General features: G+C 45.9%; 2 protein-coding genes across 5 annotated transcripts in view; both read right to left on the bottom strand.

The window, feature by feature from the left end:
* SMC5 (structural maintenance of chromosomes 5) overlaps positions 1-16682 on the bottom strand; it is a 99499-nt gene extending 82817 nt beyond the window's left edge. The window contains exons 1-3 of one of the 2 annotated variants that reach the window (XM_050944148.1): positions 16505-16682; positions 5680-5821; positions 3966-4018 (exon numbers count right to left, since the gene is read on the bottom strand). In XM_050944148.1, the coding sequence (XP_050800105.1) occupies positions 3966-4018; positions 5680-5821; positions 16505-16671 (362 nt within the window). In that variant the 5' untranslated portion in view covers positions 16672-16682. The remainder of the gene's footprint in view (positions 1-3965; positions 4019-5679; positions 5822-16504) is intronic. The other variant, XM_050944149.1, reaches the window with a different exon arrangement.
* Positions 16683-21546: 4864 nt separating this feature from the next.
* Positions 21547-26224, bottom strand: part of MAMDC2 (MAM domain containing 2) — a 106290-nt gene continuing 101612 nt past the window's right edge. Inside the window, exons 12-14 of one of the 3 annotated variants that reach the window (XM_050944178.1) lie at positions 25535-25794; positions 22846-22930; positions 21547-22522 (exon numbers count right to left, since the gene is read on the bottom strand). In XM_050944178.1, the coding sequence (XP_050800135.1) occupies positions 22458-22522; positions 22846-22930; positions 25535-25794 (410 nt within the window). In that variant the 3' untranslated portion in view covers positions 21547-22457. Of the gene's footprint in view, positions 22523-22845; positions 22931-25534; positions 25795-26224 lie in introns of those variants that run through there. The other 2 variants (XM_050944176.1, XM_050944177.1) reach the window with 2 other exon arrangements.

Genomic DNA, 26224 nt, shown 5'->3' with positions numbered 1-26224 from the left:
ATGGGACCAACATGGCTATAACACCACCACATATAACAATGGGCGATATAATCACTTGAACGTGAACAGTATTTTGGACTGGTTTCAGCCACAAGCTTGCACGAAAGAAGAGCACCTACACAGCTGGTGCATATGCACTAACTCTTGCTCCAAAGAGCAAAATATGCCACATTTATAGGCAAGCAGCAGATATGATTGATTTGGTTGACTTAACATACTCCTGTGGATGCCAAACCAGCTGCCATGGCCACAGTCTACATTAAAATATTGAAATGTAAAGAAATGTCAGCAGCTTTAGGACAACAGCATGCTGTTCAGACCAGAGATTCAGACCATCTATGTTGTTGCTCAACAAGTGAAATGGACCTTCCTAAATGAACTTGATACCAATGTGATTCGCTTGGGTGGTTTTCACACCCTGTGCTGCTTTACTGCACGTCCTGGGAAATTTTGAGGAGACTCAGGATTGCTAGACCATGTTGATTCTGATGTACATGTAGTTTGTGCTGCAGATCAAATGCTTGCTGGCAAGCAATTCAACCATGCTCTATGTGGCTTGACTCTAGCATCTGAGGCCTGGAGCATGCTGTACAAATGTATTAGATTTTGTTTTATCCTTTAGATGGCTATTGTAAGGCTGTGAAGTCAATTTTATGTCCTGAAATACACACAGTCATTAAACTAACAGAAAAGAATGCAAATATTTTGCACTGATCATTTTAACATGTTGACGGTGTCACTGTTTATCCCCATTTCTATGATAACCTTAAAGTAGACACAAGCTTTCAGATAATGTATGACTTCAAGTTAAGCATGTAGACAAGTGTTTGCAGCAGATGTTAACATTTTTATTACAAACTATTTCTAGTGACAAAATCTTACTTCCAAAACAAAATGTATAAGTATAGTTTAATTGTTAAGTGATTAAAAATAAATACTAGCCAAGTTTTTCAAAAACAGGACGTTAAAGTTATGCTCCTAAATGTTTAGGCACCATATTTAGGGTGGCATTTTCAAAAGCATGAAAAGTAACTTTGGAGCACAATTCCCAATGACTTCAAACCCCGATGAAGGAGTATAGCCTACTCAAAAGCTCTTCAACTTTTTTAACTTGTGAAAGTTCAATGTATCAGATGGCAAAGTTGGTTTCAATCATCGTACAAGGGCTCTTTGTATCAAATTTTGCATTTGATTGAATTGTTCCCCCAGTAAGGATGTTACTGAGACCCTATACTTGTCATTTTCCGCACAAATTTTTGTAATGTGAGATTTTTCAGTAAAAGAAGTCTATGTAAAAAACTTGCTTTAGGAAGGGCAGTACTATCTGTCCCTGAGATATTATTATATTTAAGCCATTTGGCAGGCTATTTTTTTATCGCATATAGCATCTACATACCTTGTTCAAATAAATATAACTATGCTGAGAATAAACTAATTGAGGTTTATTCTTCCAAGAAGATTCACTTATCCCATCAGTAATGCATAGGGTTTGCAGTCTACTTTGTGACTAACCACAAATGTCTAGAGTCCACTTCCACTGTATATATGCATGTCCCAATCATGCCACTTTCCTCTGCCTTTCTTTACCTTCTTGTATTAAGATCTACCTTGATTAGTTTTGATATGGTGCTATTATTCCTTGTTCTTTTCTTACCACTTTCTGCCTCTATTTACAATACTTTGTATCATCAGAAGCTAGGGATCTATCATATTCAGTTTCTTTCTCTTCCCGTTGTCTATGTATTCCTTGAAGAGCCTCCTGGATTTTGCTAATTCACTCTTCCTGTACCACCCACACTGTGATAGGCCTCTCTCTGAGACAGTATTCTCTGCATGACAGCAAAATTCTCATTCTCTGACTTGTATGGAGAGACTTCTGTTTACACCTGCATTGGTGACTGCACTCACTTCTTCTCCCCTATCGGGTTTTAAGAAGAGAGTGTCCCTAAACTATGCTGTACTAAGTGTCCACCTTTCATTCCTTTGCCTGTGTAACAGGGTAGTCTGACTCCTTTAAGGGACATTTTGTTCCAGGAAAAGCCAGTTCTGTTCTAAAACTTGGAATTGTGGGATCTGCATTTCCCCCGAAGGAGAGTGAAAGAAGTATTATGATAGAGGTTGCTCCATAGTAGTTTACCAGTGAGAGATTGGCTACTCAGTCTTCCTGCTTACTTGAATCTATCATTTGACTGAACTACATATTTTGTTACCAATAAGCGACATGGCAGGCAGAATTGTAGAAAAGAGATCTTTATTGCATATGCTGAATGGCCAGAGTTAAATGTTGAGGCTCTAGAGTTTGAGCAAACAGCTTAACTCCACCTTGCCTTCTTGAGCCTGGTGCACATGTAAGTAGGTCTTTGACCCTCTTCACCAAGTTCCATACACCTCTTGCATTTTCCCCATGTTATGAGCAAATTAACATACATAATTAACTTCCAGTTCCACTTATACTATACTGCCTGTTCTTAAAGGGGTTGATCCTCAGAACAAGGTTGGCTCGCTCCATTCCACAAGAAAACATAATGCCCATTTCTGTTATAAAACCACAGTATCTTGTCTTTAAACTGTATGTTACAACATGTAAATCCTCAAACACACCAGAAGAGGAAACTAAAACATACAAAGAAGAAAATCTCAAAAGATCTACTGGGGTGAAGTAGGTTCTTTTAAGTTCTACCTTTTCCTATTATTGTCCATTCGCCAAAAGTGTTGTCTGGTATTATATTGTCCAGGTGAAAGACTGTTTCACCATCTTTAACAAACAAAACACACACCTACACCACCCCACACCTCCCTTCTGGTGATGCAGTCCTTACTATCTTCCTTTTATATTATCCTACAAATTACTCATGGAATCATGCTATTAGGATGATGGTTGTACTCTGTTTCCATGCTCAGGAGAAAAAAAAAATCCCCTTTCATTAGCCATGATTTCCCCCATTACAGTTTCTCTCCTTTGATTTAAATAGGAGAGCAACAGAACCTCATCTTGAGCTAAAGAAGCAATTATTCCATATTTCTTCTTTCTTTCTCCAATTCTGCAACAAAATTCCCACCCATCATCAAGCCATGCAGATGTTGGCAGGTCAGTTATTGCTTGTCCTAGAACCAACTTCTCTACCAAGATTCACTGTTTCCTCAAGACCTAGGATAACCTCCTTCAGTTCCCGCCCCCACGTAATCAGCTGTCACCTTGGCATCTCTTTCCTACCCAAGCAATAGTTTTACTAGTTTACCAGCTTCTAATATCACTTCCTGTGCTTGGTTTCAAAGAAGTCTCTTTGGAATGGATCAGTCTTTGTTCAACCACCCCATCCAGGTTTGAGGCCAACTGTTTGGTCCCTTTTAGTCTACAGGAAATGTTATGCTACTTTTTATTACTTTACCCTGCCTCTCCTCCCTCCCTATTCTTCTGTCTGTTGTCTTTTCTGTTTGTTTGATGCAGTCTAAGTTCTTCGGGGCTAGGACCCACAAGCACTATGCAAGAATATGTTGCAATGTAAGGCTGAAGAAAGGTTCCTGGAGAGTTTTACTTTTATTTTTTATTAAATATAGAACAATTGGATATAATCACGTTATATTAATGGTTATAAGAGTTTACATAAAACAGTATTTGCATCATAACATTAAATACACCAAAATCTAACATGATTAAGTCAAGGCACTTGCTTTCTATATACAACTTTTCTTTCCTTTTCTGCATGCCGGGAGCCTCCCTTAAAGATTAGGCAAGCTGCAGCAGAAAATGACAAATCATTAGCTAGCTAAGGGATCATTTCTTACAAACCAGTTATCTGACACTTTAAAATGTATTATACTAAGCTTGTGCTTCAAGAAAGTATTTTTTTCACACCACAAATCACCAGTGCTTCAACAGATGTTGACTACAAAACTTTTTACAAATCTGTTTATTAAAACAAAAAACACAAGATAAAGTCAGCTAAAATGGTTTTAGTACTTACAGTTCAATTTCAACCAAGCCTTTTGAGCACCCTCGCTTTACATACAGACCAACCTGCAGAGCAAAAGTTACAGGAACCAGTATTTTAAAATATTAAATACAAAAGGTATCTATTAAAATATATTTAAAAATCAGACTTATAAAACAATTTAGATTTAACAACTGATTTGGAATAGGTATGCCAATAACAAGTACCAATTTACAATGCTACATGCATACAATTCCCTCATATGTAGTTACAAAAAAGATTACAGCTGGGCAATCACTAGAGAAATCCTGTTACGAGGAAATTAGAATTTTATACAAAACTTCTGCCTGCCTGCCTGCCCGCCCCCCTCCCTAAAGCTTCAGTTTCTTCTACAGGGGAAAGAGAGAGTATGGCTCTTTTTTGTACTTCATGATCTGCTCCAAGACTGATGCCCTATAATAGACTGGCCCTTGAATCAAGTTACACAGAAGAAGGATTTTCAGACAAAGTCATACTGCCTACTGCTGGAAAATACAAATGAATGTGATTAAGAGATGAGTACACTGATTCGGCCCCAAACCCATCTATTTTTACAAAAAACTGAACCCCCCTTGGGCATGTGGAGGAAAAAGTCATTAAAAAGTCTGGAATAGGTAAAGGGATTCAGCCAATTCCTGACAGCTGTATAAGCCATCCATTATCACTAAACCAACTTTAAATATACCCTCTTAATTTTCAAAAACGCATATTAAAAGGTCAAACCAACAAATAAGCAGATTAGAAAATCCTACTGCCTATTCAAAAGGTCCACTTTCAATATATCATAAATACACTACACTTTTATAAAGAAGTGTATTATTAAAGAAAAAAATGAAATTTTATTCACCTGTAACCAAAGTTCTTAAAGATGGACTCTACATATTCATATTCATGGAATACGCTGACAGTGCAGCTCTGATGGTGGAACTTTCTTTTAGCAGTGCTCATTGGAGCATTTTACTATCAGGGCTGCAATGTCACTGCAACATATGAACAGGATGTGCAGAGCCCACCCAAAGAAATACATTTAGGGATTCTCTACACATGGAGTTGTTTCCAATTAGCCCCATATGTTGACATTCTTACTCCGGAATAAAAGTTATTTGTTCCTGCTTAGTTGAACATATATCTAAAATGCATTAAGATAAACAGGTACAAGGCACTCTTACTGGATTAAGGGTGTTCATATTGCCAATAATGCTGTCAGTAACATATTTCAACACTCTATAAGGCTCTTACCCAAAAGCATTATGTACCCCAAAATCATCTAATCTGCTCTCTAACACAACGCCATTTGATATCAATCATCAAGAGATAAGCACCTCAGACTTTCACAGATTCCATGCATTTTGGAAGTTCTGATGAAAAAAATACTTAAGTGATTAAAGTAGTAAAGTGAAACACTAAAAAGTTAGAAAATGTAGGAATTAACACTATTCCTACATGTTTCAATTTCTCTAAGTAGGTTAAATTTAAAGAGGTCCCAACATGAATCAAGTGCTTCCAGACTGAACACAAAAGCTCAGTCAGGTTGATAAGCATTAGACCAACATTACAGCTGAACTGGACAATCCAGAGAGGTTTTGTTTCTGCAGCAGATTGACCTGCTGAGGTATAATTATCCACTTGGAGTTTACAAAGCACCAGAATTATGGTTATTCCCTAAATCATTAAATTAAATGTCTAGATCTCAAAAATTTGCACTCACCTTGTCCGCACGCCCTATGAAAGAAGGTTTTCCTGCCAATCCCAGACAAATGGCACAAACAATGCTTGACTTTCCTGTTCCATTAGCTCCTACTATCATGTTCAAATGGGGTCCTGGACACACTTCACAATTATCATATGTTCTGAAAGAAACCATCATTTTAGGTTAATAGACAGTGATATAGACCAGAAAAATCAATCACAATTTCATGCAAAACAAGCATATTTGCCTCAGCACCATTCTGACATCGTTTAAAATATGATAAAGCAATACTTCTAAGATTGAAGACTTTTCTAAATACGGTTTTCTAGAAAAGCTCAACACATGGCAAAAAAAAAGACGGTTACTTACCTTTGTAACTGTTGTTCTTCGAGATGTGTTGCTCATATCCATTCCAGTTAGGTGTGCGCGCGCCGCGTGCACGTTCGTCGGGAAAACTTTTACCCTAGCAACCCAGTCGGGTCGGCTGGGCGCCCCCTGGAGTGGCGCCGCCATGGCGCCCAATATATATCCCAGCCGACCCGGCCACCCTTCAGTTCCTTCTTGCCGGCTACTCCGACAGTGGGGAAGGAGGGTGGGTTTGGAATGGATATGAGCAACACATCTCGAAGAACAACAGTTACAAAGGTAAGTAACCGTCTTTTCTTCTTCGAGTGATTGCTCATATGCATTCCAGTTAGGTGATTCCCAAGCCTTACCTAGGCGGTGGGGTCGGAGCGAGATGTGGCGGTATTTAAAACTGCTACGCCAAAGGCCGCATCATCTCTAGATTGTCTGACTAACGCATAGTGATCGGTGAAAGTGTGTACCGATGACCAGGTCGCCGCACGACATATCTCCTGAATAGGCACGTGCGCCAGGAAGGCCGCTGATGTCGCCTGGGCTCTTGTGGAGTGTGCTGTGAGGTGGCCAGATGGGACACGAGCCAAGTCGTAGCATGTGCGGATGCAAGCAGTCACCCAGGAGGAGATCCTCTGAGAGGATATAGGTTGTCCCCTCATGCGTTCTGCAATCGCTACGAAAAGCTGAGGGGACTTCCGAAACCCCTTGGTTCTCTCGATGTAGAAGGCAAGCGCTCTACGTACATCCAAGGAGTGTAGATGTTGCTCCCGCCGAGAAGAGTGTGGTTTCGGAAAGAAGACGGGAAGGAAGATGTCCTGGTTGGTATGAAAGGTGGACACCACCTTAGGGAGGAACGCCGGGTGGGGTCGTAGATGTACCTTGTCCTTATGGAAGACGGTGTAAGGTGGGTCCACTGTGAGAGCTTTCAGCTCTGAGACCCGTCTGGCCGATGTAATGGCCACCAGGAAAGCTGTCTTCCATGATAGGTGTGTGAGCGAGCATGTCGCCAGTGGCTCGAATGGTGGGAGCATGAGCCTGTTCAGGACTAAGTTAAGGTCCCACGTAGGGGCAGGGCGGCGTACAGGCGGGTATAGTCGCTCCAGTCCTTTAAGAAATCTGGCGACTAGCGGATGAGAAAATATGGAGCGGCCACCTTCACCTGGCCGGAAGGCTGAAATGGCCGCTAAGTGCACCTTTAAGGAGGAAGTTGCCAGGTCCTGCTGTTTAAGGTACCAGAGGTAGTCGAGGATTGTGGAAACTGGGGACTGCGTGGGGTTCACCCCTTGGGAAGCGCACCAGCAAGAGAAGCGTTTCCATTTGGCCCTGTACGTAGAGCGAGTGGAGGGCTTCCTGCTGTTAAGAAGTATATGTTGGACCGGCGTAGAGCAGCTGAGTTCTGCCGAGCTCAGCCATGCAGGAGCCACGCCGTGAGATGAAGGGCTCGCAGGTCCGGGTGGTGAAGCGTGCCATGATCCTGGGTAATTAGGTCTGGATGGAGAGGAAGGTGAATTGGGGGGTCCACAGATAGGTTCATCAATGTGGTGAACCAGTGTTGTCTGGGCCACGCAGGTGCGATCAGTATCAGGTGAGCCTTGTCTCTGCGCAACTTCAAGAGGACCTTGTGCACCAGGGGGAACGGAGGGAAGGCATACAGGAGATGGCGGGTCCACGGCAGGAGAAATGCATCCGTGATCGACCCCGGGGAGAGACCTTGAAAGGAGCAAAACTCCTGGCACTTCCTGTTGGACCTGGTTGCAAAGAGGTCTATGCGGGGAAACCCCCACCTCTGGAAGATGGAATGGATGACGTCTGGTCTGATCGACCATTCGTGGCAGAGAAAGGATCGGCTGAGGTTGTCCGCCAGCGTGTTCTCGACCCCTGGGAGAAAGGATGCCACTGGGTCTATCGAGTGGGCTATACAGAAGTCCCAGAGTCGAATGGCCTCTTGGCACAGTGGAGATGACCGGGTTCCCCCCTGTTTGTTGATATAATACATGGCCGTTGTGTTGTCCGTGAGTACGGAAACACAACGGCCTTGGAGGTGACGGAGAAATGCCTGGCAGGCAAGGCGGACTGCCCTTAGCTCCCGGACATTTATGTGGAGTGACAGCTCGAGGGTCGACCACAGGCCCTGGGTGCGCAGGTTTCCTAAGTGAGCTCCCCAACCCAGGGATGACGCATCGGTTGTTAGAGTCACCGATGGCTGTTGCGGATGGAATGGCATCCCCGCGCATACCAACGATGGGGTCAGCCACCAGTCGAGGGAGCGGAGAGGATCGGGGGGCACCGTCACTAACACATCCGGGTGGTCTCTGCTTGGTCGGTATACTGAGTGAAGCCACGTTTGGAGGGGCCTCATTCTGAGTCTGGCATGCTTTGTCACGTACGTGCAAGCGGCCATGTGACCGAGGAGTGTGAGGCATGTCCGAGCCGAGGTGAGAGGGGATGCTTGCAAGCTCCGGATGATCGCCCCGATCGCCTGGAAACGAGGTTGAGGTAAGAAGGCCCTGGCCTGAATAGAGTCCAGGGTCGCACCTATGAAGTCCAACCTCTGTGTTGGAACTAGGTTGGACTTCTCGATGTTGACCAGCAGTCCCAGTCGGGAAAAGAGGTCCGTGGCAGCCTCTACATGTCGTCGTACCTGAGACTGGGAGGAACCTTTCAGGAGCCAGTCGTCTAGGTACGGGAAGACGTGGATTTTCCGCCGACGGAGGTAGGCGGCCACGACGGCCATGCACTTGGTGAACACCCTCGGGGCTGTCGAGAGACCGAATGGTAGAACCGTGAACTGGAAGTGTTGATGTGTGACCGTGAAGCGGAGGTACTTCCTGTGCGGTGGGAAGATGGCAATATGGAAGTACGCGTCTTTCATGTCGAGGGCGGCGTACCAGTCTCCAGGATCCAGGGATGGGATAATGGTTCCCAGGGAGATCATACGGAACTTCAACTTGAGCATCCACTTGTTGAGGCCCCGAAGGTCTAGGATGGGTCTGAGACCTCCCTTGGATTTGGGGATCAGGAAATAACGGGAGTAGAATCCCTTGCCTCTCTCGGCTAGAGGTACTTCCTCTATGGCCCCCGCCGCCAGGAGGGAGCGAACCTCCTGTAGAAGGGTTTGCTCGTGAGAGGGGTCCCTGAAGAGGGACTGGGAAGGGGGGCGGGAAGGGGGTGAAGAAGCAAATTGTAGATGGTATCCATGCTTCACTGTGCGTAGCACCCAACGGTCTGACGTTACTTGGGACCACGCTGGGAGGAAGCGGGAGAGGCGGTTGTAGAAAGTAGGGAAAGGATCCTGAATTGAGACTGATAAGTCGTCCCCGGGCGCACCTTCAAAAGCCGGACTTGGGGCCCGGTTGCGACTTGGAAGGCCCTTGGTTCTGGCCTCCCTGGGAGCTGGGTTGGCGTCTGCGTCCCCCGCGTCCACGCCGTCTATTGAGGTCTTGCCTCTGACGGGGTGGGAAGTATGGGCGCCGTGTTTGGGGCCTGAAGGGTCTGCGCTGGGTGGACGGGGTATGCATCCCTAATGAGCGAATAATGACCCTATTGTCTTTTAGGTTTTGCAATTTTGAGTCCGTCTTCTCAGAGAACAAGCCTTTCCCGTCAAAGGGTAGGTCTTGGATCGTGTATTGCAGCTCTGGGGGTAGTGTGGATGCTTGAAGCCAAGAGATGCGCCGCATTGTTACTCCGGACGCAATGGTTCTGGCTGCCGAATCAGCTGCATCGAGGGAGGCCTGGAGGGTAGTCCTGGCCACCTTCTTACCTTCCTCCAGGAATGCATTGAATTCTGGGCGTGAGTCGTGGGGGAGCAGTTCCGCGAACTTGCCCACCTCCACCCATATGTTGTGGTTATAACGCCCTAAAAGGGCCTGCTGGTTGGCCACACGGAGTTGCAAGGCCCCTGCTGAGTAGACCTTGCGACCCATGAGGTCCATGCGCTTGGCCTCTTTGGACTTGGGGGCCGGTGCCTGTTGTCCATGACGCTCCCTGTCATTGACCGACTGGGCCACGAGGGATGAGGGGGGAGGGTGTACATAGAGGTATTCGTACCCCCGAGAGGGTACCATGTACTTCCTCTCCACTCCCTTAGCTGTCGGAGGGATGGAGGCCGGTGACTGCCACAGGTTTTCGGTGGTAGATTGAATAGTCCGTATAAACGGCAGAGCTACCCGGGTAGGGGCATCTGCCGATAGTATGCTCACCACCGGGTCCTGAACCTCCGAGACTTCCTCCACGGGGAGGTTGATATTAAGTGCTACCCTACGGAGGAGGTCCTGGTGGGCCCTGAGATCTATTGGTGGAGGTCCCGATGTTGAAGTCCCCGCCACTGCCTCGTCTGGCGAGGAGGAGGAGGAGACACCGGGGATGATGTCCTCCTGTGCGGTGTCTCGCTGTTCCTCTGTTTCCAGCTCGTGACAGCCCGGTGAGTCTGGACGTGGCTGTTTGTCCGACTCAATCGCGGGAGGTCGGGAAACAGTGGCCTCTGGCACCCGATGCTCTGCGGTAGCGGGACGCGGCTGAGGTAGGGGGGCACCCTGGGTCTGTTGGTAAGCCCATGGTGTCCAGAAGCCCCACTGTTGGGCACTCGTGTCCTGTGTATGTGGGTCTTGAAACTCGCCCAGCGGTACTTCAGGTTCGTAATAACTACCCGCATGGGAGGATGCCGACGTGGCTCTTGATGGCCACGGTGGTGCTGCAAAGGTCGGTGCCGCGGTGCCGACCGACCTCACACCTCTGGATACTGGCGACCGGTGCTGGTATTGGTGGGGAGAGCGAGACCGGGACCTGCGACCGGCTCGGTGCCGGGAGGTCGACCGGGATCGCGAGCGCCGTTGTCTGGATCTGCTCCTGTAGGCGCGGTGCTCCCTGCGGTGCCGTGAGCTGGATCGGTGCCGGGAGTACTCAGTTGACGCACGTGACGTCGACCGGTGCCGGGAGCCGGAGCGGTGCCTGGAGCCGGAGCGGTGCCTGGAGCCGGAGCGGTGCCGGGAGCCGGAGCGGTACCGAGGTGATCGGTGCCGAGAGCTCGACCGGTGCCTGGGTGATCGCCGACGAGGTGATCGGTGCCGGGAGCCCGATCGGTACCGGGATCGGGATCGAGATCGGGACCGACGCCGTGAGTCTGAACGTCGTCTTGAAGCTGAGCGTCTGCCGGATCGCGACCTAGAGCGGTGCCGGTCTGTTCCACTGACCGAAGCTGGTCTGGTCAGGGTCGGCTTGCCCATAGAACACAGGACCCGCACCAGCGGTGCCGGGGGTAAGGGCATGGGTGCCTCCGTAATGGCGATCAGCTCCCTCGCCGCGGCAAATGTCTCCGGGGTAGTAGGTGTAGAGAGCTCTACCACTGCGTGTACCGGGGAGCTACCAGGTGCCGGACTCGACGGACCTCTCGGGGCCGGAGTCGACGGTACCGGTTTGGGCGGTGCCGCGGCTGGTATCGGTGCCGGGCCATCCGCTGTCTTCGCAGGGTCTGGCTGCGGGGCGGCTGATGGCGAGACGATTTGTGCCTTCGCCGCCTTTGGTCTCGGGGAGGTGGAGCGGCCTTGGCTCGGCTTCGGTGCCGCCTTCTTGGAGGAGGTACTCGGTGCCGCGGTGCCCTTGCTCACCGGCTTGCTTGCGCTCTGAGCCGAGGGCGAAGGTGTCAAGGCCGCTTCCATTAGGAGCTGTCTTAATCTAATGTCCCGCTCCTTTTTGGTCCTTGGCTTAAAGGACTTGCAGATTGAGCACTTAGCAGTTAAGTGCGACTCCCCTAGGCATTTTAAGCAGGAGTCATGAGGGTCTCCCACAGGCATAGGTTTATGGCAAGCCGCACAGGGCTTGAAACCTGATGAGCCGGGCATGGGCTCCGGCTCCCCGTGTGGGGGGAGGGGAGGGGGGGGGTACCCCGATCCCCTCGTTACCACTAAAAACTAAACTAAAGCACTAAACTACTACTATTGACAACTATAAACTATCTATATACAATGAGTAACTATATACCACGAAAGCTAAATGAGCTGCTAGGGAGTGTGGAGTTCAGCGAAGCCGCGCTCCACAGTTCCAACGACCGACACGGGCGGTAAGAAGGAACTGAAGGGTGGCCAGGTCGGCTGGGATATATATTGGGCGCCATGGCGGCGCCACTCCAGGGGGCGCCCAGCCGACCCGACTGGGTTGCTAGGGTAAAAGTTTTCCCGACGAACGTGCACGCGGCGCGCGCACACCTAACTGGAATGCATATGAGCAATCACTCGAAGAAGAACTAATCACATATCATCTAACACAGCGTAATGAAAATATACCAGCTGCAGCACATGTCTGTCCTTTACCATAATGACTGGGGAAAATGAAAAGCTTAGAGTAAAATCCTGGCTCCACTGAATCAACTGCATAGCCTCCCCCTCAAAATCAATGGAGCCAAGATTTCATCCTTAATATTTTACCCATCTGTCAAAACAAAAAAAAAACAAAAAAAGTTAGTCTTTTAGGGAATATGGACAAGTTGAATTTTGCAAGGCTGATTTAAACACTTTTTGTTCAGTTGATTGTTTCCAAGTCTGTCAGATTTGACTCAGGTAGGCAAAGGGCTGCCTCCTATAGTTGCAGATCTTAGGCCTGGTCTACACTATGCGTTTAAACCGAATTTATCAGCGTTAAACCGATTTAACCCTGCACCCATCCACATAACGAGGCCCTTTATATCGATATAAAGGGCTCTTTAAACCAATTTCTGTAATCCTCCCCGATGAGAGGAGTAGCGCTGAAATCGGTATTGCCATGTCGGATTAGGGTTAGTGTGGCCGCAAATAGACAGTATTGGCCTCCGGGCGGTATCCCACAGTGCATCATTGTGACTGCTCTGGAAAGCAATCTGAACTCGGATGCACTGGCCAGGTAGACGGAAAAGCCCCGCGAACTTTTGAATTTCATTTTCTGTTTGCCCAGCATGGAGCTCTGATCAGCACGGGTGGCCATGCAGTCCCAAATCCAAGAAGAGCTCCAGCATGGACCGTATGGGAGATACTGGATCTGATCGCTGTATGGGGAGACAAATCTGTTCAATCACAGCTACGTTACAGAAGACGAAATGACAAAGCATTTGAAAAAATCTCCAGGCTATGATAGACAGAGGCCACAGCACAGTGTGTGTGTGACAAGCGTAATGGAAAGCCAAAGAATAAATGGATGCTCAGGGAGGGAGGGAGCGGGCACTGAGGACTCCAGCTATCCCACAGTCCCCGAAGTCTCCGAAAAATATTTGCATTCTTGGCTGAACTCCCAACGCCTGTAGGATCAAACACATTGTCCTGGGTGGTTCAGGGTATATCTCGTCAATTTACCCCCTCTCCTTCCCTGTGAAAGAAAAGGGAAAAAAAAAATCGTTTCTTGACTTTTTTCAATGTCACCGTATGTCTACTGCATGCTGCTGGTAGACGCGGTGCTGCGGCACTGAACAGCAGCATCCTCTCCCCTCCCCTCCCCGGTGGCAGATAGTACAGTATAAAATGACTGATAGCCGTCCTCATCATCCTGTGAGTGCTCCTGGCTGGCCTCGGTAAAAATAGGACTGACTCCAGGTCGTTTCCAGCAGATGGAACAGAACAGCTGGTAACGGTCTTCATCATAGCAACTGGGGGCTGAGTTTCATCAGCCCCCCCCCTTTCATGTCTAAAGAAAAGATTCTGTACTGCCTGGACTATCATAGCAGCTGGAGGCTGCCTCCCCATCATTTTATCTCACTAAAAAGTCAGTGTTTCTTATTCCTGCATTCTTTATTACTTCATCACACAAATGGAGGGACACTGCAACGGTAGCCAAAGGGGTTGGGGGAGCAGGGAAGCAATGGGTGGGGTTGTTGCAGGGGCACCCCCTCGAATGGCGTGCAGTTCATCACTTCTGCGGAATCTGACACGGAGCAGCTGTGCTCACTGGTACACTGGCTCTCTAGTACACTTGCCCCATATTCTAGGCAGGACTGACTCTAGTTTTAGATAAAACATAAAGGAGGGAATGACCCGGGGAGTCATTCCCATTTTTGTTTTTGCGACCCCAGCCGACTTCAGCGAAGACCAGCCAGGAGCAGCCATGACAGCAGCAGACAGTACAGAACGACTGATAACCGTCATCTCATCACCAATTTACAATGGCATAGCAAACGGTACAATAGGGATGGTAACCGTCTCTGCTACCTTGCAAAGACAAATGAATGCTGCTGTGTAGCTGCAGTACCGCCTCTGTCAGCGGCATCCAGTACACATATGGTGTCAGTGGCAAAAGGCAAAACAGGCTCCATGGTTGCCATGCTATGGCATCTGCCAGGGCAATCCAGAAAAAGGGCGCAAAATGATTGTCTCCCGTTGCTTTCACAGAGGAAGGAATGAGTGATGACATTTACCCAGAATCACCCACGACACTGTTTTTGCACCATCATGCATTGGGATCTCAACCCAGAATTCCAATGGGCGGGGCAGACAGCGGGAACTATGGGATAGCTACGGGATAGCTACCCACAGTGCAACACTCCAGAAATCGACGCTAGCCTCGGTAATTCGGCGGTGTGCGCCCATGTATTGTGCTTTATGTGGCCGCGTGCACTCGACTTTATACAATGTTTTACAAAACCAGTGTATGTAAAATCGGAATAATCCTGCAGTGTAAACATACCCTTAGAAGGCATAACCTGTACTAAAGGCCTGTGTGATGCCACAGCAAGCCAGATCTAAGATCTGCAGCATAGTTCCCAGCATGTGTCAGTAGACTGAAATTTCCAGTCCAATAGGAAATTGGTGATTAAATGAATTTAGTTACAAAATCTGAGAATTTTAATTAAAACTAATATTAAAGAGCTCTTTGGGGTAGAGACAATGGTTTTGTTACATGTTTGTACAGTGCCTAGCACAGTGAAGTCATGATCTATTACTGGAGTTCCTAAGTGCTAATGCACTACAAATAATTAATACAATTAGTACAGTCAGTATTGTACCTCCTGTGCCATTTATTTTTACATTAAACTCAGTATCTTTTACTGTCCATTCATTTTCAATTTTCCAAATGCCAGAGATTTTACTGACAACACTTAGCCGCACTGTAGAAGAGCTCAGTGATATAAGTAATGGCTTGTCTTCATGTATACTGGTACAGCTGCGCCACTGTACCACTTCACTGCAGACGCTACTATATCATCGGGAGAGCTTCTCTTGTTGGGGTAGTTTGTCCACCTTGAGGGGCAGCAGCTATGTTGGCGGGAGAAGCTCTCCTTTCAACACAGCACTGTCTACCCAGGGGGTTAGACTGCAAGTCATACAGACAGTAGTCTGTAAAGCAAACGTTGCCTAAAGGATTTGGCTGCTGGGGCTTTTGGCACCTGAAGGAGTGGGAGACAGGCTGTGGAGCAGACAAATAGCTTAAATATTTCTTCTTTAAATGATCAGCAGTTGACTACTTCATGCTGAGGCTTAAGCTGCCATATTTTTGGAGTCAGTGTTAATCTATTGTGATACATAGGGCAGTCCACACCTCCAAAAGCAGGTGTTTCCCAGTCTGCCTGTAGAGTCAAGAAGACATCAGTGCTGACTTTACATTTACATTTTTAAGGTTTCAGACCCCAGCCATAATGTTAGAACAGTTTTTCTTGGAGATGTGGAACACAAAAGACCTGGGAAGGACACAGCGGAAACTAGTCAGTACATGACACCTTGCCCAAGCCATTTGTGAATGATGGCCAAGCGCTGTCCAACACTGAAGGTACAGTCAGTGACACACACGCTGTCACAGTTTTACAAGATAGCCAACACCCAGCCACTCTAGTCTCGTGAAGCCACTAGTACAGGGGTAGGCAACCTGTGGCACACGAGCTGAATTTCAGTGGCACTCACACTGCCCGGGTCCTGGCAACTGGTACCGAGGTCTCTGAATTTTAAATGAAGCTTCTTAAATATTTTTAAAACCGTATTTACTATTGTTGTATACAAAGTATACATAGATAGATAGACAGACAGACTTATAGAAAAGGATCTTCTAAAAACGTTAAAATGTATTACTGGCATGCAGAATCTCAAATTAAAGGGAATAAATGAAGACTCCGCACACCACTTCTGAAAAGTTGCTACTGCGAGGAACTAGGCCAGCCCCAGTAGCCAGAGCCCCAGCAGTTAGAGCCCCGGTGGGTGGGGGGGAAGGGAGAAGCTGCACCGGCCAACGAGCTCTGCTCACACGTCTGGGGGGCAGGCCCTCGCATCCCCACACCGGAGCCGGGCTCCCTCCCACTATCGCGCGTGATAGCAGGACAGTCCCGTTTGCGACCCAGGGCGGGCCGGCAAAGCCTGGCGTGATCCCCTGACTCCCGGAGCTGGGCCCTTAGCCGAGTGCCATTTACCCCGTCCTCACGGCCCAGCCAGCGGCGAGGGGGACTCGCACTGCGGCCGCAGTGCCCCAGTACGAGTCGCTCCCCCACCTCGCTCTCTCCCGCCGCCTCCCCTCGCCCCGGTGCAGAGGGCGCCGCACTCACAAGAAATTCTCCATAGTGACCTTGACTATAGAGCCCTCAACGAAGGGGGACTGCGGCTGCCCCCGGCCGCTTCCCTCTTGCCCGGCAGCCCCCGAGCCTCGCTTACTCCACCCGGCGCCGCTGTCGCTAGTGGCTGCCCCGAGTTTCCGTTTGCCCGAGACCGCCATCTTTGCGCCAATCTGAAGCACCGCCCACCACCTGAAACTTTTGTCGCGCGCCTTTAAGATGAAAACGAGTCCGACACTCGCGCCCTATTCCCATTGGTAGACAGAGTGGGACGGAAGGGGAGAGGCATAGTCCATTGGCTGATGAAACACCATACGTCACGTGAAACGTCAGTGGTAGAGAGATGGAGGGGTGGGGCCAATTCATGACTTTCAGTTCAGTATGAAGGGTCCGTTCGCGCGAGACCGATGGGAGGAGCCTTCACACAGCCGGCCAAGGCACGTGGTGCATTTGTGACGTTGGTTGTTGCGGGCTCCCCTCTTAGGATTTTATATGGTGATTGTAGGGGTGGGGGTGCGTAATAGCAGGGCAGCCCGGGGGGGGGCAAGAGGGGCAATTAGCCCCAGCCCCGCAGGGGCCCCTACGAGAGTTTTTCGGGGCCCCTGGACCGGGGTCCTTCACTTGCTCCAGGGGGCCCGGAAAACTCTTGCGGGGCCGGGCCCCAGAGCTTCTTCCGCTCCCGGTCTTTGCCGGCGGGGGGGTCCTTCTGCTCCGGGGGGAAGGACCCCCCACCAGCGATTTACCGCCGAAGCGGGACCTGCCGCTGAAGTGCAACCCGGTCTTTGGCGGTAATTCAGCGGTGGGGGGCCCTTCCGTTCCGGGACCCGCGGCAGGGGTCCCCCGCCACCGAATTACCGCCGAAGAGCGGGCTGCACTTCAGCTGCGGGTCCCGCTTCGGCGGTAATTCGCCGGCGGAGGGCCCCCGCCGCGGGTCTTCGAGGCACTTCGGCGGTAGGTCCCGGAACGGAAGGGCCCCCCGCCGCCAAGCAGCGCCGGCTCTAGAATTTCGCCGCACCGGGGGCGCCCTGCCGCTTGCCGGTCCCGCGGCTCCGATGGACCTCCCACAGGCGTGCCTGTGGATGCTCCACCGGAGCCACGGGACCAGCGGTCCCTGGCCGGCATGCCTGCGGGAGGTCCACCAGAGCCTCCTGCCGCCGATGGCCCCAGGCCCCCGGAATCCTCTGGGCGGCCCTGGGTAATAGCGTCCCAACTTGAACCCTTGTTTCCGCGTAGACGGCGCGCCTCATTTGCATACGACGGCATCACAGAGGTTTGTCTCCCACCTTACAGGAAAACTGCCTGCGCCTCGCAGCCTGCTGTGCAGCCATCAAAGACTACACTGCCCAGCACGCAGCGCGGCAAGCGGGCACAGCCGTTCCCTGTGACCGGCGGAGCATTGCATGCTGGGACACGTAGTTCTCTTGAGACCCCCTCCCCCCGTCCCCTACTCTGAGGGCTGCTGCTCTCTGGTTTGGGGTGAGAGGCGGTCTCTGTTTTCCCTGGCGGGGCTGATTGCCCCATGCGCTAAGCAGCCTCAGCCTTTCGGGCTGGGGAAGGAGGGCAATTGCTCACCCACCAGCTGCCTTCACCCAGGAGCATGAGGCAAGCCTGAAACTGCCTAGAGCGGTCTCGGACACGGGGGTTCTGGATTAAAGTGGCGGCGGCAGCAGCTCTCACTGCTGTGCAATGTGCCAGGACAGGCCCCCGCACACTGCTGCACCGCTTGTCCGACACTGCTTCGGTGGAGGTGGTCAGTTACGCTCACGTCACGGCGCTGACACCTGTGGACAATGTTATAAGTGGTGTATAAAAATGCTAGACTTTTAAAGACTGATGAGTGAACTGGAGTGTCTGGTAGTATTAGGTGAGAATATTGATGTAAATGAAACATAGTGGACTTCTGATAATCCATAGGACACTAATACCACAGTGTAAAATATATAGGAATGACAGACTAGGTTGCACCAGTGGAGAAGTGGCACTATACACGAAAGAAAGAAGAGAGTCAAATATAGTAAAAATCTTAAATGAATTAAAACCGTATGCTAGAATCTCTGTGGATATAAATTCCATACTTGAATAATAAAGAGTATAGGAGTAGCAATATAATACCGACCAGTTGACCAAGATGGTGATTATAACATGCTCTGGGAGATTAGAGAATAGATATTTTTATCAGAATAGAAAACAGTAATAATGGAGGATTTTAACTATCCCCATATTGACTGGGCACATGTCACCTCAGGACAGGATGCTGAAATAAAGTTTTTAGACACCATAAATGACTGCTTTTTGGAGCAGCTAGTCCTGGAACCCACAAGGGGAGAGGCAATACTTGATTTAGTCCTATTAATTTCATTAAGGCAGTCCTATCACACCATGTGCCAGCAAGAGGATCTTCAGGAGGGAAGGTGATCTTATATTTGGAGAAGCAAGGGGCAGGAGAGAAGCTCGGAGCAGGGCTCAGATGATTTAGAGTTAGTCAGATGAAGAGTTCCTGGCCTGGACATAGGCTAGCAGCTGGTCTCTTAGTATTGTTTGCTGACATCATATCCGTTTACATTTTGATTATAGCTCAAAGTGCCATTTTTAATTCACTCCTCTATCCCCTCCTTGATATTTGAAATTGGGAAGCGTAAAAAGTATTGCTATTACAAAAAAACATATTAAGGTGATTTCAAACTGAAGATGGGGTTATTGTCTTTTCCACAAGATGGCAGCATAATCTAGCAGTTCTTCCACAGAGAAAGAATTTTAAAGGCATAGGGGATATACGGTAATTAATAAACAACTCCTTCAGGACTATGCACGATTTAGCTATTTGCAGTCAACTAGGGAGCATGGGCAGAGATAACCAGCTTCCATTTTGAAGGCTAATTGTATGGAAAATTAGTCATAGGGATTGTTCCTAAAAGTCATTGGTTATTCAACATCCTTTCCCCTTTTTTTGAGGAGGACTGTCAACAGATTCACGTTAGGGATGGGTACAGGTATTCCACCATCACTACTGGAACTGGCAGGACTTCCACCAATGGCATTAGGGTTTCTGCAAGTTCCTTTCCTTACAGCTGAGCTAACTCTCAGCTGCCAGTGTAGCTTCCAGACATAAACAGTGGGGCAACTAGATTAACGAGTTACATGAAAGTAAAACTGGAGTAAGAGTGATGAACCAGGCCCTTATGTTAAACCAAGATTAATCTAATACTGGTCCAGAATCTGGTCTCATTTACACTAGTTTAAACCCAAAATAACTATTAAATTTGATATAACCTGGATTTACACCAGTGTAACTAATAAGAATTTGTCCCTCTGAAGTAATAAAAATATGCAAAAAGATGAGGTAATAGAACATACACATACAAACAGCAAAATAAAGATGACAATATTACAAACAAAGAGACAATGGAAAGGTCTGTCCTGCTCTCAGGACAATGCCAGTTTTACTGCAATACAATTTGTTTCCAGAACAACCAAATATAAACCATTGATTGTTTGAGATCCTGTAGTTGCTTTTGAGGGCTCTGTTTACAAAGATATACTGGAATAGTCCACAGAACTGGGCTCAGCAGTTGCATGCGGATTTATTTTTAAGGCTTCTGAAGAGATTTTTAGATGGCTGATTTATATAACATGTCACATAGTTTAGGTATCAGCCTCAATTCTTTGCTTTGCTGTGGTCCAGTTATGCTGCTCCAGTGATGCAAGGTGCCATATAATAGATGAAACTGGCCTCCAGATCCAGGATAGTCCTCTGGTGTTGGTGGTTTCCTACTTGGCAGAGACTGATGGAATGACTATGCTGTCTCCCTCCCCTATCACAGCATAGAGACTTGCCAGTTGGGGGGAGTATTGTGCATGCTGCCTCTATTCTTAATTGGCCATGGCCATCAAGGGGTCATGTGCTGCCCTGAGGCTGTGAATTCAGGGGGCACAAAGTGGCTTAAAGGCAATTTTTCTCTTCCCAGTGCAGTGGTTTTCAATCTTTTTTCATTTGTGGACCCCTAAACAATTTCAAATGGAGGTATGGCCCCCTTTGGAAATGTTAAGACATAGTCTGCAGACCACCCACTGTTCTATAGTAACAACAACATTTTGTGGACCCCTTTGACATAGTCTATGGACTCCATGTTTAAAAACACAGGAAGTATTGGTTAATTAACACATCAATATATTGTATTCAACAAAATCAAATCCTTTGATTGTGCCTCCAATGTTAAAAAAAACACACCAAAAACCTAGCTGACTGGAGGCATAAGGTAAATCTACACAGCAAAAATAAAAACCCTGCAGCAGCGATTCTAAGAGCCTGAGTAAACTAACTCGGTCTTGCACTATGGGGTAAAAATAGCAGTTTAGATGACTTTTGGGCTCAGGCTGGAGCCCAGGCTCTGAGACCCACCCCTATCACCAGGTTTCAGAGTCTGGGCACCACCCCAAGCTCAAACATCTACACTGCAATTTTTAGCCCTGTAGTGCAAGCCCCACAAGCCCGAGTCAGCTGATGCAGGCTATGAGACTTGCTGCCTCAAGTCTTTTGTGCAGTGTAGACTTACTGATAGAGGGCCATATCTTCAGATGTGGCCAAGGAGTGTTCAGTGCAGCTTGTGGAGGTGGGGGTCGTGGATTGGACTCTAGATGCAAATTAGAGCAGCCTGAAGGCTAGTCCAATGTGCACCAGGTGCCAGCAGTCCCAAGGGACCGTTACAGCAGCTGGGGATCACAGGTGTACAAGGGTGCATTGGCCACTCCTGTTTCCTGGGCCACATACTCTGTTTCAGCAGCCAGAATGGGGATTGGCATAGGAACTGTTACAGTATCTACATACAGAATCCTCCTGTAGTTGGTTACATTGGCTTTTGGACTGCTCTGGGCTCCTGCAATGCCAAATGTACTGGAGGATCCAGCCCATAATTTGTTCTGAAAATTCTAGGGTTGTTTGCATATCATCATGGCAATAACTAGAGAACATAGTGTTTGAAGTACAGCAATAAAATAAGACATTATTTAAAATTACATTTTATTAGATAGTTTGGTAATTTTAAAACAACCATATTGTAATACAAAACACACACATAATGTCTTAAGAGTTAACAGATTATGTGAGTTAAGTTTCTTTTTAATATAAATGCAAAACATTTGTAGTTTGGTAAAGTATATAAAAAGTGTGAGTGTAGAAACTGACATTTAAAAAATGAGGCCTGCAGTCCAAACAAAGAGTGCCTCCTCTATTGCATACAAACCAATAGCAGTGTATTTTAATATAATATTATTTTACACTGAATCACACTGGAACATTGATGGAAGTCCTTTTGTTATGCACATTGATGGCAAATAGATTCATTATAGTAATTAGTCTGGCAAAGAATAGTGAAAAATCCATTCATATGGAACATTTAAAGTATTACCAGTAAAAGACTACATTTTCCCAAAGAGATTTGTCATCATGAATAATTGCTTTCAATGTGTAGGATATTATTAATATCCAATATTATTTACTTATTTCAAAATATGTATATGTCTTGAAATAAAAACAAAACTCACTTTCTACCCAAAACAAAACATTCATTGAATGCAGATTTAAGATAACACAATATCTGATTTTAATTGTGCCCTTTTTACCTTCTTCTCTTTACCTATGCGACAAAAAAGATTTACCAAAAAGCATTAGTATTTTATTGCTTGATCTGTGCAAAATGGGAAGCTTTTATATAATAACTAATATCACACGCAAAAGAGAAAAAATCCAATAAGAACAGTCTAAGACGCCCTGAGTCAGTAACTTTGTTACAAAGGCCAAGGACAGGAGTGTGCTGAGTTCTTCCTATACATCGGTGACATATTCAAAATAGTCCAGTATTTATCATTTTATACAAAATGGGAGGGGGGGAATTGTGTAGTTTCTCACATATAACTTACATGGTGCTTCATTCATTTCAGCAGAACTTACTTAATACTCAATTTCATTTAAGTCATCAGAATCTCCAGATGAATGCTGAGTAATTTCTCCCATTTCTAGAACAGAAAAGAGGGAAGAGTATTAAGTGTTTCTTTATCACTTTTACATACACAGAACTGAATTACTGTGTTGGACTTTGAGCAAGAGACTGGGCTTACACCCATGTACCATGGGATCTTTACTTACCACAAGCTATCAGGACTCTGGTTTTACACCTCATCCAAAAAATGGCTCCTCCAGCAGCACGGTGGTCCTTAACACCACACTACTGTGGGACTGATTCAGTGTTGACTCGGAAAAATAGCAGGGACTCACTAAAACCACTACCTGTAGTACCTAGGTGTCTCCTAAAAGAATTATAAGCAAGTATAAAATTTACCGTTACAGGGTCCAGCCTGAAACAGAATATCATCTATGGCAATGTCACTTCTTATTGACACTCCACGGACTGCTTCAATAATAATCTGTAAAAACAACCCATATGGTTTTCATAAATATCACAGCTAGAAAAAAGTACATCTTTTAAAAAATGCAAAACCCTGATGCAGGCTATTATAAGATATAATGCAACCCCAATGCTGTTCTAAGAAAAAATTATATGTTCAGTGATTAGCATATTTTAATAGACTTCATTCTAATTGGTTAGAGAACTGGGATGCATGTGACACCCAGAAAAGGCCAATCAAATCTCAGAATTTGGTATGGAACTGTTTTGTCTTAAGGATGACTGATAAATAATCAGTTAGTTTTCATGCTATAATGCTTCTCTTGTTTTTTCATTGCCTGAGTGTTGTCCTTATCACCCAGGCAAGTTGTGAGGGCAGAAGTTTGTGATAAACCAGCAAGTTTACTCCTTACTTACTCTTACTCCTGTAGTTGAATTTAGCTCTTAATAAAAAGCAAAAATTTTTCTAATTAATCTCTAGACATTTAAGACAAAATGAACCCATCAGTATATGTTTTCTATTAATAGTTAATGCATTTTGGGGCTAATCTTGCTCCAATAGACATTAGAAATGTTACCACTGACTTTAATAGTAGCAGATGCAGGTTCTTATTGTACACACCACAGTTAAAATCCTGGCCTCATTGAAGTCAATTGCAAAGCTCCATTGACTTCAGTAGGGCCAAGATTTCACTCCAGAATTACTGAGGCAAAGCCACAAGAGGAAACACAGCAAAAGGGGTCTCTGTGCATTTAATTTTTTATTTGTTAAGTTCTAAGTGTGTGAGGGATTTTTTTATAAACCAAATATAAGATCTGATACCCTTGGGTAGCTAAATTCTTCTAAGCAGCCTATCAACAGAGAATTCTTGTCAGCAGAAGTATGAGTTCTCCTTGATAATAAGCAGTTGTCTCTGTTCTGGATAGTTAACAAATTGAATTAAGCATTGCAAAGGAATACAAGGTGGGCATATTTCGTTTGGTTGTGTGTATGCATCTGCTTGTTTGTTTCATTTACACAAGGGCCAAGATAGAGCAATTCCGGTGAAAGCCAGGAGGTCCTGAATAGTAAGAGTGTGATAGGATAGTCTATTTTTCATCCAAGTTACATAATTTTAGAGGTCTGGCTGTTGGTTAAGGAGTATGGAATAACTGAATCTAAAGATGAGTTGCCAGATGAGGTCACATAATAGATGACCAATGGCTGGACAGATGAAATTGGAAACTAAGGGATGTGCGCCGAGACCCACAGAATGTGCATCTTAACCAAGAGAGATGCATCATTAATGAGTCAAAATTTCAATGAATTGAGAGTTTATTGATCTATAGTGACGTTGAAAGAGAAATCTAAAACCAGTTGTGGAGAAGAAATACATGCAAAGATGAACAGAAATATTAAAAAGGAACTGAAAGATTTTCTTCCTTTAAGATTTTTATGTTCATATCTATGCAATCAAGGTATTTGGGTCAATAAGGGTCTAAGTCATTTTTGTTGTCATCTTCTGTAAATCAACATACAATTAGATTTAATAATCATTCATAGTAAAATATTCCAAGTAGCACAACCTTGTCTATTACATCATCTTCCAGCTGTTTTATTTCCTGTTATAACTTGCACCAGTGCATTTCTAACCTTCATATCTGGATATTCAAAATTGGTTCAAATACATCTCTAAATTTAATGTCAGTGGGGCCCAGACTTTCATAATTATGCACACACTTTCATGGCTTAGTTGCACATGCAATGTAACTGCATGAGCAAATGACCAGTTGGACTTGCACAATCAATTAATGTAATTACATGGGCAATCATGGTAATTTTGGCTTCAAAAAAGGCATGTAAATATGCCTGCAATGGAAAATGTGCAGTTCAGAAAATCTAGATCTATCAAGAATGATTATTATTAGGGTCCGGTCCCATGAGGTGCTGAGGGTCCTCAAATTGCACTGAAATTAACCTGGAGTTTAGGGCAGATGGCGCCTCTCAGGATTTGGCCCCTAATTGGCATACATCTTCAGCTCAAGCTTTGTGCCAAACTCAGAAAGCCACATACTTGAAGAGGCCTTGAGAATTGTACCATAGTTTTGCAATTATGCCAACTCCAGAGAAGGTTGTTTTGCAGTTGGAGAAAATAAAACATTTAAGAGCTTGAGATAAAAATGTGATCTAGAAGATATAGCTAAGACCACTGGCAAGAAAGGGTGGAACGATATCATTTAACTTAATATATACAAAAACAGACATGATCAGTAATATAAATTGAGACATTCATGTTTGCAACCCACTTATGACTGTATCTGGTATATTCCCTCCCTCTTATAAATTGGGAGAAGTTCTCCAGTATTTCACCTTGCTCAAATTAAATGCCACATGCAGCACTAGTCAAGAGATCCTGAACAAGAAGCATCTCAGCACTTTCTCTGTCATGGACAGAAGAGGACACAAGCTCTGAATAGCCTCATGAATTTGATTTCCTCCCTCTAAAATCTCTAGATCTCATTGAAACCCCACCTATGTCAGTTTTTAATTCAGACTTCAAGTGGAGCCCAGTCTCTGAGCTAAAAAATGAATCCCAGAGAACAGTGCAATTTAATCTTCCATGTGGCTCAGTCTTTTGCTTACCTTATGGTATTTATCACATTCATATTCTATCAGTCCCCTTAGCCATGTGATGCTCTGTTCACCTCTCCTTCTCCATAAGAGGGTTTCTTCACTATCACCTTCCTTTTTCACATAAACATTTAACAATCCAGTCCCAGCTCCATGCATGTGATAGAAAAATGTCAAGCACTGCTTTCCAGAGATCCCTCTTAGTGACCTTGAAGTCAGACGTGCTTTCTGTCCATAGATCATATTGGATGCCTCTATGTACATGTAGTATCCTTAAAAAGATACAAGACCAAATAGTAGTAAAACAAAATGGTTCTTTCTCTCAGTATGTTCAATAATAAGCCTGTATGTGAAACCTGTTTAATAAATGCACGCTCTTGTTCACAATACAGTTCAGAAGTGGATGACTGTGTTAGTTATATAGTAAAGCAGAGTATATAAATGATTAATGAAAAATATTTTTAAATTAATATACACTAAATGAAAAAAGTGTACACAAAGAAATAATCTAACATGAATGGTGATAAAGGGATAACATTGGAAATAATAAAGGTCTGAAGTATATAAATATGGAAATATATATTTAAAATATACACTGTTTAAAATTTTTGCTTATGCAGTAGAGTCGTACTGGTGGAACTGAGCGGAGATTTTTTACCCTGGTGTATAGTACTTGAGTATAGTAAGAAATACTGATTTAGA

The sequence above is a fragment of the Gopherus flavomarginatus genome, chromosome 3 (assembly GCF_025201925.1).
Source record: "Gopherus flavomarginatus isolate rGopFla2 chromosome 3, rGopFla2.mat.asm, whole genome shotgun sequence".
In the NCBI taxonomy this organism is placed as follows: Eukaryota; Metazoa; Chordata; order Testudines; family Testudinidae; genus Gopherus; species Gopherus flavomarginatus.
Note: the sequence above shows the minus strand (reverse complement) of the source record. Positions and strands in the feature narration are given on the sequence as shown.